This window comes from Cynoglossus semilaevis, chromosome 20 (genome assembly GCF_000523025.1).
Source record: "Cynoglossus semilaevis isolate Cse_v1.0 chromosome 20, Cse_v1.0, whole genome shotgun sequence".
Classification (NCBI taxonomy): domain Eukaryota; kingdom Metazoa; phylum Chordata; class Actinopteri; order Pleuronectiformes; family Cynoglossidae; genus Cynoglossus; species Cynoglossus semilaevis.
In genome coordinates this window covers 4,162,183-4,179,156 of record NC_024326.1, presented here as the reverse complement: position 1 = coordinate 4,179,156, position 16,974 = coordinate 4,162,183, and the positions used below count along the sequence as shown (strand labels likewise).

General features: G+C 38.7%; 4 protein-coding genes and 4 non-coding genes across 8 annotated transcripts; 1 reads left to right on the top strand and 7 right to left on the bottom strand.

The window, feature by feature from the left end:
- Nucleotides 1-2,129: 2,129 nt before the first annotated feature.
- Nucleotides 2,130-4,818, bottom strand: LOC103396142 (eukaryotic initiation factor 4A-II-like). Its single transcript, XM_008334123.3, has 10 exons — nt 4,569-4,818; nt 4,343-4,475; nt 4,114-4,253; nt 3,867-4,035; nt 3,677-3,786; nt 3,432-3,575; nt 3,158-3,295; nt 2,984-3,073; nt 2,792-2,871; nt 2,130-2,704 (listed from the first exon to the last, which is right to left on the bottom strand). The coding sequence occupies exons 1-10, from the start codon at nt 4,614-4,616 to the stop codon at nt 2,560-2,562; spliced, it is 1,197 nt and encodes a 398-aa protein (XP_008332345.1). The 5' UTR covers nt 4,617-4,818; the 3' UTR covers nt 2,130-2,559.
- Nucleotides 4,819-6,160: 1,342 nt separating this feature from the next.
- Nucleotides 6,161-11,353, bottom strand: eif4a2 (eukaryotic translation initiation factor 4A2). The gene is made up of 11 exons (XM_008334122.3): nt 11,221-11,353; nt 10,347-10,404; nt 9,723-9,855; nt 9,365-9,504; nt 8,832-9,000; nt 8,649-8,758; nt 8,210-8,353; nt 7,675-7,812; nt 7,486-7,575; nt 7,036-7,115; nt 6,161-6,948 (listed from the first exon to the last, which is right to left on the bottom strand). The coding sequence occupies exons 1-11, from the start codon at nt 11,247-11,249 to the stop codon at nt 6,804-6,806; spliced, it is 1,236 nt and encodes a 411-aa protein (XP_008332344.1). The 5' UTR covers nt 11,250-11,353; the 3' UTR covers nt 6,161-6,803.
- Nucleotides 7,914-8,095, bottom strand: LOC112486314 (small nucleolar RNA SNORA81). Its single transcript, XR_003048742.1, has one exon. It is a non-coding gene; the product is annotated as a small nucleolar RNA SNORA81 (small nucleolar RNA).
- Nucleotides 8,434-8,615, bottom strand: LOC112486315 (small nucleolar RNA SNORA81). The gene has a single exon (XR_003048743.1). It is a non-coding gene; the product is annotated as a small nucleolar RNA SNORA81 (small nucleolar RNA).
- Nucleotides 9,088-9,162, bottom strand: LOC112486316 (small nucleolar RNA SNORD2). Its single transcript, XR_003048744.1, has one exon. It is a non-coding gene; the product is annotated as a small nucleolar RNA SNORD2 (small nucleolar RNA).
- On the bottom strand, nt 9,612-9,685 carry LOC112486317 (small nucleolar RNA SNORD2). Its single transcript, XR_003048745.1, has one exon. It is a non-coding gene; the product is annotated as a small nucleolar RNA SNORD2 (small nucleolar RNA).
- Nucleotides 11,354-11,888: 535 nt separating the features above from the next.
- Nucleotides 11,889-13,049, bottom strand: setd9 (SET domain containing 9). The gene has a single exon (XM_008334125.3). It carries the CDS (start codon nt 12,912-12,914, stop codon nt 12,108-12,110), a length of 807 nt encoding a protein of 268 aa, XP_008332347.1. The 5' UTR covers nt 12,915-13,049; the 3' UTR covers nt 11,889-12,107.
- A 96-nt stretch (nt 13,050-13,145) lies between these two features.
- On the top strand, nt 13,146-16,898 carry dcun1d1 (DCN1, defective in cullin neddylation 1, domain containing 1 (S. cerevisiae)). The gene is made up of 7 exons (XM_008334127.3): nt 13,146-13,275; nt 14,364-14,577; nt 14,679-14,847; nt 15,432-15,562; nt 15,809-15,891; nt 15,974-16,070; nt 16,194-16,898. The coding sequence occupies exons 1-7, from the start codon at nt 13,273-13,275 to the stop codon at nt 16,268-16,270; spliced, it is 774 nt and encodes a 257-aa protein (XP_008332349.1). The 5' UTR covers nt 13,146-13,272; the 3' UTR covers nt 16,271-16,898.
- Nucleotides 16,899-16,974: the final 76 nt, after the last annotated feature.

Sequence of the window (16,974 nt, the reverse complement as noted above, 5' to 3'; positions counted from 1 at the left end):
TGTTCTATAGAGCCAAATTAGCGCACAAAGTGATAAATTGATACATTTATGTGCTGCATTTTATTTGAAATTATACAGTTATTAGTAAGATTGTATTTTGTGTATTTACATCTTTAAAAAGAATAGTAATCAGTAAAACATTTATTTTATTATTTTTCACAAGACAACATATAACAGCTAATTAAAGGTCAATTTTTCAAAATTGGAAACATATATATAAAAAACCTCATATGTAACTTATTGAAATATCTGAATTATTTTTAGGCTTTCTCCTTAACTGATGCAATTATAAATTAAAGTCGTAATACAGTATATCATTGTTACTGTAGAAATGATAGAACGTGTGGTTATGTCGGAAGATGTCCACTGTGTGGCAGCAAAGGCTCAATTGACGTTGAGTTCATCCTACGTTCCTCAATTCATACCAATTATATATTTTTTTAGGAGGATAATTCGAATTCTAATGTTAAAAGCTTAGAGTCCATCGACACTAAACTGTTCTGTTGGGTTGTACAGATGAAATAGACCTGACTTGTTGTGGTTTTGTTAGTGTAAATCCATATTTCTCTGTTCATCCGCATCACTCGTATCGCCGGGTGACCCGGAAATATAGACCTCTCCCCCTCACGCTGGCTTTCTGTTTCCGGTCCTACTGGTTCCTGTCCTTCATAGAATTCCAGGTGTGTTTCCCAGTGCTTACTGGCTGTGTCTCCGTCTTCTTGCATATAGACAAAGTGTTTTATGTTTTTTGTTTGATTTATTGCCCGGTTTAGGTTTGAATTTATTCAATAAACCTCTGCACAGGATGTCAGTCTCCCGTGCGGCTCCCCAATCTGTTGATGAAAAAGTGCGGGAAGTTTGACCTATGTTTCAAAATGGGGCATAATTTTAATTGTTTCGGTGTAAAGAGCTTTAAAACAGTGACGTTCTGCTCTAATGTTGTTGACCAGGTTTGAACACATACCCTTGTTAAAATTTATATTAATAATAATACTTGTTAATACAATTTGAGTATTAACCGCAGTAGTAGATGTTGTAATACTAGCGGCAGTTGCATTATAATTAACATTCTCAGTAGTACTAATATTAGCGTTGGCAGCAGTTATGCCCCGTAGTCGTTTTTGCAATGACTTCATGTTTTTTTAATAACCAATTTGCATGTTGAGGTGCTGTGATGAATCACAGTTTGTAAAGTGACTGGGAAAGATTTTGCTTTATGGCTAAGTACATATTTGTTTTTACCTGATTAGAGAAAAAAATTGAATCCCCGAGGTGTACCTGTCATACTGCCTTGTTTCCACTGGGAGGCGGTGTAGTAACTAATGGATGCTGCAGGATGTTTGTGTGGACTATCAGCAGGACGTGCATACCATAAGTGGTGTAGCACAAGTACAAGCATGATCCCTATACAGGGAGTGGCTGCTCTGATGACAGGATTAGCAGCGGTTCAACCTGAAAAATATGTTTGGGGCTGACGGGCTGTTGAAAAAGGTGTGGATCCCACAGGAAATCCTTGAGTGTAATGAAGTGTAATGCAATAATTTAAACCAAACCATCATTTTCATCAGAAGGGTAGACTAAGTAAAGAGTTTGTCTCACGGCCCACCCAAGACTAAAATTACTTTTGGTGCAAAAATAGGATTCTGAGGCTTTGGGGTTTTATCAATCCAATAAGGTTGTTTTGTTAATTTTTTCTTTCTCAGTACAGCCCCTTTGTCGTCAGGCTGGAAGGCTCGGCACCGTGATGAGGACTCCTGCTCGCGTTGCATGCAAGTAGACACGAGGGTACATTTTAGTGCATGTTTTGTAGTTCTTCCTGTATTGTTGCACCTCAGGCATGTTGGTATTTTAAATAATTCCTGTTAATAATTCTTGTGTTTTTTCCCCCTCAGGTTTCTCTATAGATTCAAACTTGATTCATTTATATTATTTCAATAAAAAAAAAGTTTTATTTACAGCACTGTCTCTGCCTCCACAGTATAATTACAACATATTGCTTTATTTTGGTTTTCATATCCTGATTTGCAAGTCCCCAGGTGGCGTTGTCGGTCCCTAAGTTAGGTTTCCTTCCTTCCCCTTATTAAAACTTAAAAAAACTTCTTCGCCACACGCAACAATTGCTTTTTTTCAAATTATTAATTATTTTATTTTTCAGCTTTCACAAAGCATCCTTTAACAATGAAATCATTTTGAATAAACCAGGAGGGCATTACTTGTAATGGCAGTGTTAGGTAAAGAAAAAGTGGTATTTGTGTACAGAGACATCAGTATTTCACACAAGAAGGCAAGTTGCTGTGGTAGAGTTTGTGTCTAAAATGTGATGGTTTGAAGGGCTGTCCATACAACAGATTGAAAAACGAAACGTGTGAGAATAATGCTATTTGCAGACATACTAACTCAACGGTCCACAAACAAGGGATCAAATATTGGAGCCATCATGTACATGTGCAGTAATTCACCTAGGAAATATTTTCAGATTAACCAAATAAATTGATTGAAGTTTTAGGAACGACAACCACTACATCACTGCATCTTTCAAAAAGGTGAAAAACACAGAGCTCAAATCAGATCGGCTACATTCATAGGCATCTCCTCCACTGTTGTGTTGTAAAACGTTTCAATATCTCGAAGAATCCTCTTGTCCTCCTCTGTGACAAAGTTGATAGCAACTCCCTTTCTGCCGAATCGGCCACCGCGACCAATTCTAGGAGAGAACGACATTTGGACATTGTTAAACTCACAGCTGAAGTCACAGAAAAATGCCCTGTGCTCTGTGGGACTCAGACCGTACCTATGAATGTAGTTCTCTCGGTTTGTAGGAAGGTCATAGTTAATGACCAGGGAAACCTGCTGGACATCAATCCCACGAGCCTAAGAAAGAAAATAAGGTAATTTAACTTTATGCTAGCCTTTCACATTAAAATGTCATTTTAATTCTTTCTTTTTCTTAATCCCTCTTCGCAGTGCGGTGCCTGGTACTCACCAGAAGATCAGTTGTGATCAACACTCTACTGGAGCCAGATCTAAACTCCCTCATTATGACGTTGCGTTCTTTCTGGTCCATATCTCCATGCTGCACATTGGGAAAAAAAATCTAAACTGAAAACAACAGTAAGTATATTTATGAAATATTATTGGACGGTAAAACAAGTGTTACCAGAGCAGAGACGGTGAAGTCTCTTGCATGCATCTTCTCTGTCAACCAGTCGACTTTTCTCCTCGTGTTCAGGAAGATCACCGCTTGGGTAATGGTGAGTGTCTCGTACAGATCACACAAGGTGTCCAGCTTCCACTCCTGCACATGTTAATGAAAATTTTTAAAAAAAAGTTACATTTCTTCTTTAGTTTTAGGGATCTTAAGAAGAGAGGGTAACTAAAACAGCAGAATTCAAATATTTTGGCCATTGATTCTACTGAATAATCAGACTGACCTCTCGTTCCACATTGATGTAGAACTGCTTGATGCCCTCCAGGGTCAGTTCTTCTTGTTTAACCAGGATGCGAACTGGCTCCCGCATGAACATCTTGGTCACCTCCAGCACATCGTCTGGCATGGTGGCAGAAAGAAGAACCACCTGAAGAGCAGAAGGGTATTATCCATTTTAAAATCAATCTCAACCACACAAACGTCACGAGGCGTGGTTGTCGAAGAGGACATGGATGGAAGAAAACTTACTTGAATGTCTGTGCTGAGTTTCTGAAAGATCTCGTAGATCTGGTCTTTGAATCCTCGGCTCAACATCTCATCGGCTTCATCCAACACGAACAACTTAATCCACTTTGGGACTGTGGAAGAAATGTTTGTAAACTTAAAACTTCCTTTCAAATGTTTTACTGGTTCATTATAACCGTATTGTGGTACCTACGTAGATGTCCCCGTTTGAGCATGTCATATACACGTCCCGGTGTGCCAACAACTATGTGAGGAGCCTCAGCTTGGAACTTTTGGATCTCACTGTGTAGATTTATCCCTCCAATGCAGGCGTGGCAGCTCGCACCCATGAAGTCTCCGAAAGCCAGGATCACCTTCTGGATCTAGAAAGAACGTGAAGCTTGTCAAGGCAGGTGATGACCAGTGTATGTGTGGACTGGGACGTCACAGGATGAGCGTACCTGCTGAGCCAGCTCTCTGGTTGGAGCCAAGATCAGAGCCTGGGTCTTTTTCTGCTCTATCTCCAGCTGCTGAAGGATAGTGATGGCAAACGTGGCTGTCTTGCCAGTGCCCGACTGGGCCTGAGCAATGACGTCATGGCCTTATGGTAAGAGTAGAAATGAAAAGTTTGCCTTTAAAAGTAGATTACATTTTTTCCTCACACAAATTACAAAAGTCATTTTTTTATACCTTGGATGCAAGGAATGATCGCCCTCTGTTGAATTGCAGAAGGTTTTTCAAACCCATACGCATATATTCCCCTGAGAAGAGTCTCTTTCAGGTGCATGTAATCGAAATCCTCCGTAATCTCGTTGAAATTGCTCTTATGAAGGGAACAAAAAATAGCAATTACTTTAAAAATTCTTCTTTAAAAAAAAAACATCAAAATGCACATCATCGTCTACTCCCATGTCACCTTTTCCTTTTCCTTCTTTAAATCCATCTTTTCCCTTTTTTCAGTCATTTACAACAGACGTTTTTACTGCCGTGTCGGAGAGCCAGTGGAATCTATGATACTGTCTATTCAATCCTTTTCTTCTAGAAACTTCAGCTTGTGCTGTTGCAATCCTGGATAAAGCTGTAAGTAAATTCTTTTGTATTTCTATGTTACGTGATCTTCTTTTTGTGGTTGCTCTTGTATAAAATGTGGCTGTTAATGGCTGAGAGATGGCTCCAAATCATGAAAGGGATGAATGACATCTAAGTCATCAACGCACAACCTTTACTAACTTTGGGTCAGTTGTTGCTTTGATGAGCTTTCAACAGCAGTTGGTGTCAGTTAAAACTGGGTTTCATTGTGGTTTAGGTTTAGGTATATAGATATAAGATATAAAAGAACTTCTAGGTGTAAATGTTTCTCTGTAGAGGAAAAAAAGAGCCAGTAGGTGGCAGCAATGCAACTTATAAGATGCAAAGCTTCCTCTATAGCAACAGAAAAGCAGTAGGCGTTAGTATTGTTAGCTTGCCATAATGAGTATATCTGAAAATAGAACTTTTATCCCTTTGAATGTGATATCATTTACATTGAAGATGCAGGTTTAGCGTTCTTGTTCGATATTTTTCGTTTTGAAACATGCTGTAATATTAAACATTTTTGCACACCGTGGTTAATGAATGAACTCCCAACGACAGGAGAGCTATTTTTAACCGGACACCTGAGATTGAATGTGGAGGACTGGGACGTGTCAGTGCTGTGGTGTCATTCATTCTTTCATTTTCCAGTTTATAATCACAGTCCTTATAACTTAGTCGCATTACACGTTTTTTAAAATGTATTTATTTTTTATAATGACCCACAGAATTTCATTCATATAAAACAATTATGGTAACACTTTTAAAGTATGGCATTTCAAATGAGCACCACCCGCAGGGCTACAGGGGGCGCTATTTGCTTAATGTTTAACTACAATATACTCATCAGAATAATACTTCATTGTTGTCATAAATTGAGTTTTTGGTCATTCCTATTTTTGGACCCATAGACACAACTGATATGCTGAGGAGAGAGGATGCAAAGGTCACAGGGCTGAGGCAGGCTCACTGTAGCAGGGATGGACTGCTGCCTGTGGGTAGGCGAAAGGTAGCAACGCCAAAGTGTGGAAGTGTCCAAAATAAGGTAATTAATGTGATGTATTGATTTATTGACTGCTGTATGCCTTTGTTGTCTCTGTAAAAATCATGCAGGAGATTTCAGATGCAGATAAAGTCTGACCTAATTCTCAAAGAATGGAGGTTGTTTGGTTAAATCTTCACAAAGATTTTGTTGACTTGATCTTTTGTCAGCCATTTGGTAGGCAGTTCTGTAAATCTTACCTGGCTAATTTTGTTTTTATCCTTTGGTCAGCAGCCTAAATGTAGGCTTCCCCAAATGTCCGTGTAGGTTCTTAGTCATCCAGGTCATTTAATCCAAAAATAGTTACATTGAAGGTAACAGGATGACATAATTTTAATTGGGACTCTGTCAGAACGGAAGCCTTTTGGATGTACAAAAAAAAAAACTGCCAAAAATATTTATACAGCAATTTATGTTTATTAAGACATACAATTAGGGAGGAGGAAATTTGCAAAAGTAGTCAAGGGGGATACCAATATACTCTGTTAAGGATAAAACCACATCAGCAACATAAAGCCAACTGGTGAGGAAATCTAATCGAGCATGAGGGATAAAAATAAAACAATTTAAATTAACACATTCACAAAAGATAACAAAATAAAGCAAGTGAATCTACATTTTAACATGACAAGTGCCTCTGTTAAAGTAGGCCCACAATACATTGCACATATGTTAGCATAACATAATTTGCAGACTTTATACAGCACTTATACCGTTTTGTCCACAAGTAAGTTACTAAATGTTGTAGTACATCAAATACACGCAACCTTAACGACCAAGGAAAAATAGACCTGAAAACAACTATAACATTTTCAGACCCCATCGCTTTGTAGCTCCAACCAGCCATAAGGTTAGAATCTACAACTGTCCAAGAGGCACCACCATTTAGGTCACCTCGCTTTAACATACACCGAAAAATTTGATCCAAGTTTTAGCATTGAGAAGTTTTTTTCCCCCTCGAATATAAGCACAATGCCAGTGGACGACCGCTATCACTGCATTTAAAAAAAGAATAAGTGACAAGTTGAATTCTGCAGCTCAAATCAGATCGGCTACATTCATAGGCATCTCCTCCACTGTTGTGTTGTAAAACGTTTCAATATCTCGAAGAATCCTCTTGTCCTCCTCTGTGACAAAGTTGATAGCAACTCCCTTTCTGCCGAATCGGCCACCGCGACCAATTCTAGGAGAGAACGACATTTGGACATTGTTAAACTCACAGCTGAAGTCACAGAAAAATGCCCTGTGCTCTGTGGGACTCAGACCGTACCTATGAATGTAGTTCTCTCGGTTTGTAGGAAGGTCATAGTTAATGACCAGGGAAACCTGCTGGACATCAATCCCACGAGCCTAAGAAGATAGAAAAATAAAACAATTAAATCACGTGTGGGTTCCCTTTGGGGAAATTAAGGCTCTAGCAGTAGTACAGCAGCAAAAACAACAGGAATGACGCAATTAAAGTAGAACACGATAAAGATAGAAAGAATTTCTGACAATTCAAGAACACTGTCACTGTGTAGTGATGTTGCCCACGTATAAGTAACAGATCCCTATTAAAGAATCCATTGTGGAGCATGAGCCTTGATCTCCCAAAAGACTTGATTGCAAAGCCATGTTGGGCTTTTGCAGTGTCTAAAGACTTTTGGTTTGTAACTTATTGGAATTCCATAAGAACTTTGAATTTAAACTGTGTACCACAACAGTACCCCTTCGTACTCACCAGAAGATCAGTTGTGATCAACACTCTACTTGAGCCAGATCTAAACTCCCTCATAATGACATCACGCTCCTTTTGATCCATATCACCGTGCTATGTTGAGAAAAATAAAACAAAAGTCAGGAAAATCCAACAGGACAAAGAATATTTAGAAAATCCATCAGGATTGCAGCTGAAGAAAAATATAGTTACCAGAGCAGAGACGGTGAAGTCTCTTGCATGCATCTTCTCTGTCAACCAGTCGACTTTTCTCCTCGTGTTCAGGAAGATCACCGCTTGGGTAATGGTGAGTGTCTCGTACAGATCACACAAGGTGTCCAGCTTCCACTCCTGCACAAAGCAATGGAAAAAAAGTTCTTTACTATGCTGGAGCCACTGATACGTGGCAGTTCAAAATCTTGAGCATCTAAATAGAAGCACTATTTCACCATCACTGTTTCACAGGATCTTGAGACAAAGGACATCGGACATTAAGAAAGAGGTCCCCCCAGCCTCTTTTCAACCCTCTGCTTTTTCCTCTTCTTCTCTGGTGTGCCCATGCTTACACATCCACATGAACTAAACTCTAAGGTTCGGTTCCAGCAGTTTTAGCAGGGCGCTTTATAGAGAAGTTTGTTTATTCAAACTTTTTTAATTTTAATACACCTAGACTACCAAGACATTAATATATCTTAATTTCCCAAAGGGAACTACTGAGGGATTAATAAAGTTCTATCCATCAACCAACCTCTCGTTCTACATTAATGTAGAACTGCTTGATACCCTCTAGGGTAAGCTCTTCTTTCTTCACCAAGATTCGAATAGGCTCCCGCATGAACTTCTTGGTCACCTCCAGCACATCTTGAGGCATTGTGGCAGAAAGAAGAACCACCTGAAAACACATCAAATCTTGTTTAATCTAGCATTCTCTTTACATTTTATTACCTTAAAAAAGTATTCTTATATTGGCTGAAGTGTAGCACTGGACCTTGAGAAAAAGGCCAATGAACATTTAGAAAGAGGTTCCACCTCATCTCATTTTCAGTACAGTGCTTCAATGATCTCCTTCCGCATAATACTCTGCTAGCATTATTGTGTGAAACAGATTGCTCTGAATCACACAATTATAGCAGAGTTCTGTTAATGCAGAAGTTCGGTAAACTGATGAACCACAAAGCAAAACTTACTTGAATGTTTGTGCTGAGTTTTTGAAAAATCTCATAGATCTGGTCTTTGAATCCTCGGCTCAACATCTCATCGGCTTCATCCAACACAAACATCTTGATATACTTTGGGACTGTGGAAAGAACAATGTTTAGCTTTCCAAATCAACAGCCCAGCTAATTTTGATCTAGAATGATGATACCTACACAGATGACCCCTGTTAATCATATCATATACACGTCCTGGTGTACCGACAACTATGTGGGGAGCCTCAGCCTGAAACTTAGCGATTTCATTTCGCATGTTGGTCCCACCAATGCAGGCATGACATGATGCCTGCATGTAGTCACCCAGAGCCAGAATCACTTTTTGGATCTGTTGAGATGACAGAAGCACAAATCGGAAATACATTTGGGAAAAGTTCCAACACAACATTTCATTTTACATGTAGAATAGCTGTGCAAGTGATCAGTAGGTTTAAGGTTAGTCTCCATTGTTAGAGTCAGTCCCGAAAGATGGTATACCATCATATCACTTTGTTTTCCACAGCAACAAAAGGCACACATGTAGACCAATGCAGCCATGGATAGAGGCTACACTAATCTGAAGATGGCACTTTCTTTCATATTGAAGTTTATTCAAATAAAATAAGGGTACCTTAGCACTTGAAACAGTGTCCTCAGTATGCTGTCTAGGTCTGAGGCACTGAAGAGTCATCGGGACCTAAGGAACAGCATACCTGCTGAGCCAGCTCTCTGGTGGGAGCCAAGACCAAAGCTTGGGTCTCCTTCTGCTCTATCTCCAGCTGCTGAAGGATAGAGATGGCAAACGTGGCTGTCTTGCCAGTGCCAGACTGGGCTTGGGCAATGACATCATGGCCTGACGAGGAGAATGTGTTTTTGTAAAATACAATACAATGTGAAATAAAAGATTTGAACTCAAATGTTTTAACAATGTCTCCTTGGTGCCTAAAAGTGACCAAGTCTGAGTGATCAGCAAGAAAAAAAATTATCACCATGATTTGGTAAGTCCCGAAAGATGGTTAAACATCACTTCACTCAGATTTTTCCTGTCATCTCAAAACGAAAACAAATTACCTTGGATACAAGGAATGATCGCCCTCTGTTGAATAGCAGAGGGTTTTTCAAAACCATACGCATATATTCCCCTGAGAAGAGTCTCTTTCAGGTTCATGTCATCGAAATTATCCGTAATCTCGTTCCAATTGCTCTGAAGAACAAAAGGGAAAAGTAAGAGAACAGCTCATTTCCAAACTCAATATAGAACATCAGATATCTGGTGGTTAAAAAAAAAAAACTGATTACAAAACTGTATGATTATAAATGGGTCGTTCACTGTAAGGTAAGTAGGTGATTTTTAATTTACTTAAACAATTTGTTATGCTAATTGTTTTGGCCCTTTTCCTGTAAAAAACGGATGCCTGAAGAGACTATTGCAACTCTAAGCGGAGGATTATTAAAAAAAAAACAAAAACTAACAACATAGTTTTAAGTATTTAATTGCTTCAGGTATTTATACACCTCTAATTGGTCAGTTCTAAGTATTTAATTATTCCAGGTATTTATACACCTCTAATTGGTCAAAGTCCATCACATGAACTCACTAATGCCAATCAACATCCTTTATTGGAGATGTTATATATAGGCAGTCTCTGTGCCAGTGTCCCGTTTGCACATTTCCCCCTCAGCATATGAACTCACCTCGATGACACCATCAGGCTCCATTCCTTCTGGCCCCCCATGGTCTCTATCTCTTGAGCTGTGAAAAAAGGTCATTTTTATTTATTTATTTTTAATTCTCAGATGGGTGTGGGTACATGTATAGTACATTATATTGGAGACACGAGGGGCTTCATTTTAAGTTCTTTTGGAGACATGCCTCCGATTCCACTTAAAATTTAAGTAAAACTAAAAAACTACGTCAGCCGAGTTGACGACCGGCCCACGATAGTTCTGGTTACGCCCAAAGTGTCTCCTTACAGTACGAGCTCCTCTCAGCGCACGTGTCAAGTTCCACGAGAAGGACTTCGCTACCTGCCCAGCTCAGAAAATGCCGGTTATGTAATGCTGTTGGTCTAGACTGAAACGCATACCAGTTGTGGGTCATATTAATTGCAGTATTCATAAAGGTCTGAAGTCTCTCCTGAAGCCAGTCGGCAGCTCTCAACATGGAGCACTGCTTATTTGCCAATTAGCCAATATGTCGGACAGCAGGGCCTCAACTGTGCCAACTGACTGAGACGAAGGCCCAACTTAGGCCCGTTAAAACGGTTACTACCGTTGCAGCACACGCCCACTTGGGCAAAGAGAAACATAATCGCTTTAAGTAAGAGACGTACTGTGAATACACGGCATATGAATCATACCTCAATCTAATAGCTGCAAGAAACGCCGTCGTTTCATACAGCTAGCGTCACAATGCTACCTGCTAGCTTTTGCATCGTTAAGACATCGTTTAGGTCTACCACAGGCTTTATGATTCCAAGCTAGACAGCGGACAAAACACGTGTGTGAACCGATTAATTGGACATACACGCGAGTATTAAGATACATCTGTTACTTCATGAAAGTATACCTGTTGTAATCAGCAGAATCGCTAGACATGATCCGTCCCCAACTTCGGCATGCGACTGGAAAGATCGCTGATGGCGATGCCAACTGCCTTTATGCGGTCGGACTATTTTCATTGAGGAACACGGCGCTCGTTTCAACAGACAGTTCTTTCTCAGTTCAATTCACTTATAGTTACATTTGTATTTTATTTATTTCTATATCTAATATACTCGATGATAAGCTACAAAAACCTAAAAATGTGCAGGACTATATTTTCAGCGGAGGGATATTGCAGCAAAAAGGAGTGCTTAAGCTACTACGGCATCCCTAACGGGTCATGATTAATTCCCACAAGGTTGTGCAATAATAAAAAGAGTTCAAATAAGGCCAATAAGAAATGCCAAATGAAAACGAGATGAAATGGTTGAAACACCATGTTGTAATTGCTTAATTTTGTGTTAAAATTAGCGATGAATAGTTTTTGGAATTCATGGGGGATGTTAAAATGTTAATTTGGCAAAAAAAAAAAGGCAGGGATCTATGCTTCCATGTCTTAAAACCTAAAAGAGGATACTATTTATTAGCTCCCTCACATGTAATAACGCTTGTATGTGGTGCAGTTTTTGGTTGCCTTAATGTAGTCACAGTTGAAAAACGCTTTTAGAAAACTAACGTGACAAACCTGTTTCACAAATGACATTCTCCATGTGTCATCAGAATTCTTTCAGAGACATGTTGTGAGAAAAAAACCTGGGTAGGGCTTCTGCTTTGTTAACTAAAACAATGTCTCGATTGAAACTCAACTTAAATTGTTTTCATAATTTGGTAAAAAAAAAGAAAAGAAAAAGAAATACACCAAAACACTTTTTTTTATTTTGGTTTTGTTTAGCATACAACCAATATGGTCATTTAATGCACAATAGTGTAGTAGTTTGAGAAGAGTTCCTCCCCTGCTGTAATGTCTCGGAGGGAAACTAGGACAACACAGCGCAGAGGTCTCTGTGTGTCGTGACTGTAGTTGATATTTGGAAAAAAACGGTAGAGTTGGTATGGAAACTTTTCTGGCACGTCATATTCCTGGTAGCAAACATTAGCAGGCCAATCGTTAGAGCAGTTGTTCACATATTGCCCTACGGCCAGTGGGTTTTGAGGAGTGGCTGTCAACCAGCTGGTGTCACTCATCATGAAGGGCCCAACTCTGTCTCTGCCGCTGCATGACGTGAAGACCATTTTGGAGATGCCTTTGTCATTTCCATCGACCAAAACTCCATCAATGCACCTAAACACAAAGGGGTTTCTGATTGACTGGAGAAGAATGGGCTCGTAGGCCTGATAGATTGTACCAGGGTACATGGCAACTGTGACTCCTTTGGGCACGTATCCTTTAGTGACAAAAACTCCTCTTCCTGCCGACGGTAAAGTGCTGGACTGCCGGTCAATGCAGAATCCGAAAGACTGAAACATGGCATCATGTCCACAGAGTGGGTGTCCTCCATTATGGTCTTGTTTGCTGGTGACCTCTTCAAGCAGGAGTCTAAAGAGTCTCACCAAACTCTTTGAAACCTCCTCATCCGGAACCAGTTTGTCTTTCGAGCGCTCCGTCACCTGCCGCAACGTTTTCTCATTTTTAGAAATGTTCAGTGCCACCCAAGGTACAAATCTGTGTCTGTACGACTTCCAGACACTCTGAAGTCGCTCTAATGTGTTCTTTAACATTCAGATTTAGGTCTTGACAGGTCTGATGCGGAAGAATAATCTCCATCCAGCGCGTACAAAGAGCGATTTCCGGTAGTCGTTTTCCGAAATAAAAAAGTAATGCGCAATGCGCTTTGGATTTTATTTAAATAACACATGAATTATAATTGTGTGATACTATAAATGACAAATTTGTGTGATGTAAGTAGTCAAAAGATGGAGCGTGAACAGAAAAAACTCGAAAATAGCGATCTTGTGCTCTTGTATTGAAGAACAACTTCTGAACCGGAAACAAAAGTTAGTAAGACTAGCAGGTAAAAACTTGACATGCATTAGCAGCTAGCTGGATGGGAGGAGAGGGAGTCAGGCGGAGACAAACATGGTGAGAAATTATTTATCTAATTATTAAACAAGGCATTAATATCAGTAACGTAAAGCCATATGAGTTGTCACATGAAAAAGTAATATCATTGTCAAAAGTACTGTATATACTGTGTACACTTGCTTTTTTGAAAACATGTATAGTTCTTTTCGTTGTCATTAGCCAACCAGTAGCTTCGTCTGCTAACATCTAGCCAGAGAAAAAGAAAGAAAACACTTACGGAACAAACGTTATATATATAATGCAATATTAAAAGTAACATTTTGTGTTGTTTTGTGTGTCACAATTTCACTGGTCATAGACTTTAAAAACGCCCACCAACAGATGCAATTTGTTTTCAACCAGGCTACGTGTATTATTAAGAATTTAAACACTTGCCTTTAATTAGTCTCATAGCCCTTTTTAAAGAGCTTCCTAATGCTTTAGAACAGAGCTGTCCTTTTATTGAAGAACTGGACACAATGACAGTAACGTTCATATTAAACATTCAACACAATAACTACATTAAAAAAATCAGCTTACCTTGAATGAGGAGTAATATAGAACTTACTCTCCTGAGGCAGTATTTTTGAAGTATTTTTTAAATATTCTGTATCTCACACTTTATTTAAGTCTTGTGGCTTATTTGGAGATTCCTGTATCAGGCTTTTCAGCTAAGAGTTGAGGTATCTTTGGAAATATCTTGAGGTAGTAGTAGGAAGTTTAGAAAAACACTGGGAACTGACTGACAAAAACAACCCTTAACATGTACTTAATGTTTAAATTGTGAGTGGATTGATTTAGGTTGTCAAATGTATTCAACAGATTTCTAGAATATGAAAACATTTAGTTGCAGCATGTTAATATACTCAAGTAATATTCAAATAAATGTTTAGAGCTAGAAAATGATGTGATTTGAGTTTTGTTTTAGAAATCCAACAGCAACAGGAACCCGAAATAGGTTGTAAAATACACAACAACAACAAGTAAACAACAAGTAAATATCCCACTGACACAGATGTGCACATGCTTACTGTAGAGAAATGGTGATTTGTAATTTTTGGTACATTTGTTCTTGATGTGTGTGTATTATGCATGTGTCTCTGCAGAACAAGCTGAAGTCCTCACAGAAGGATAAAGTTCGCCAGTTTATTATTTTCACCCAATCCAATGAGAAGACTGCACTGACTTGTCTGTCACAGAATGACTGGAAACTAGACATTGCCACAGACAAGTTTTTCCAAAATCCAGAGCTCTATGTTTCAAATCTAAAGGGAGCCTTAGACAAGAAGAAGCTCGAGCAACTGTACAACAGATATAGAGGTATCTACAGCAACCCCGTGTATAGGAGAACACACAATGGCTTTAATTGAAACCTCTGTACAGTTGACCATGCCTAACTTAACTATATATTCTGTGTACAGATCCCCACGATGACAACAAGATTGGCATTGATGGGATTCAGCTGTTCTGTGATGACCTCGGTTTGGATCCAGCCAGTATTAGCGTTCTGCTTATAGCCTGGAAGTTCAGGGCAGCTACACAATGTGTGTTTTCAAAGCAGGAGTTCATAGATGGCATGGCTGAGCAGGGGTAAGAATATCACATTTGTAATCATCATTCAAAGCTGGTAATGTGATTTTTTTTTTTTCTAAACCTCTGCAGCAGTTGTTTTGATTCTTTCATTTTCAGTTCACAGTTGACCAATTATGCTGGTTAATTGACTTGATATATGCTAGCTTTTTGTTACATACTTGAAGCCAGATTATTCATAAAAAATATGGTCTGACAAAAAATTATAAAAATATCTGGTTTTGTAGAAGTCAACACTTGTTTGTTGCTTCATTTCTACCATAATCAGCAATAAAAAAATATGGTCTGACAAAAAGTTATAAAAATATCTGGTTTTGTAGAAGTCTTGTAATAACATGGTCTTATATTTTGTACCCTCTCTAAAAAAACAGTAATGAGTCATATATTAAGTCAGGTCCATAATATTGTCATGCACATTGGATTTAGATCAATGCATCAGTTCCTAAATTTGGAGACATATGGTCTTGGCGTTGACACCAACAACACTACCGTCATAAGGATGTTAAGGCATAGGTTAATAAGGGCGAACTAAATTTCTAAAATATCTTCTAATATATATATCATCTATGTTTTCTGTCTTCCAGGTGTGACAGTGTAGAAAAGTTAAAAGCTCAGCTACCGAAAATGGAGCAGGAACTTAAGGACCAGGGGAAATTTAAGGACTTTTACCAGTTTACATTTAATTTTGCAAAGAATCCTGGCCAAAAAGGTTTAGGTAAGTGTCCCTTGGTTCATAGTGTAGTATTTATACATGTATATTGTGGTTCCATAGTGTAGCAGTTAACACATCTGAAGGTTCTGGGTTCAAGCCCCAGAGGAACCACATACTTGGTGCCTCCACGGGGCAGCCTGTTGCAGTAGATCTGCTGTTAATGCAACGTTTTTAACTCTTTTATTTTTTTGAAAGAGTATAACTTAACATTACTTTGTATTCACACCGTTACAATTTTTTTCCTTTCAGATTTAGAAATGGCAATTGCCTATTGGAATTTAGTTCTGGCTGGAAGATTTAAGTTCCTGGAGTTGTGGAATACATTTTTAGTTGTAAGTCAAGCATCATTCGAGAGCCTTCCCTAAAGGGTGATTGCTTTTTTTTCCCCCTCAACTTTATGTTGTTTCGTTCCAGGAGCATCACAAAAGATCAATTCCTAAAGACACATGGAACCTCTTATTAGACTTCAGCACAATGATCACAGACGACATGTCAAATTATGATGAGGAAGGTTTGTACTTGTGCTTTTGATTTTGACTGTGAGACGCCGTCTCTCCCGTGACGGTTGTTTTCATTGTACAGTTCAGCAGCATTAAGCTCTTTATTCAGGTTCCTCTCTGCATCTGTTCTCCAGGAGCGTGGCCTGTCCTCATCGATGATTTTGTCGAGTTTGCACGACCTCACATCGGCACTAAAAGTACGGCAGTTTAAGAGCCCTCTCCTCTGAATGAAGAGGTTTCTACAAAATATGGAGTGCGGTGCAGAGAGAGGACAGGAGGTCCAAACTAAGCTGAGAACTATGTTGCCTTTTCAACCCTCAGGACTGAAATATTTTACACAGCAGAGACTTTATATATGTGAGCATGTACATATATAAGAAGGCATAACTATGTTGTTCAACTTGTGCTGGTTCAGACCTTTTATCTAAAGTATTAGAGAGTGTTTTTTTTTTATTATTATTTTGTTGGTTTTTTTTTGTGCGCTCATGCCAACTACAGAGGACTCGTCACATTTGCCCACGTGTGGGGGCTTTAAACAGGACGATTTTGGAAATAAAACACAGTGGTTTTGTAGGGGGAACGTGATCTTTAAATAATGAATTTTAACTTGTCTATTTTTTGATTTATTTTTTTTCCTTTTATTTTGTGTGACAAGTCGATACAAAACATTGATTGTAATTTTTTAAGGATAATGCTGTTTGAACACAAATGTACAACATTAAAATAAATGCTTGAATTTGGGATCTTTATAAAGTTATCAGATCCACTCCAACGCAAGATTTTAAATCTGGAATTTTTTAGAAAGTCAATTTTTTTGGAGAATAAAAAAATTAATTTGACTACATTTCACATTTAGTCATTTTTGCTCATGGTTTGTATGAGATATGTATTTTTGTTTTTTTTATAGAAACAGAT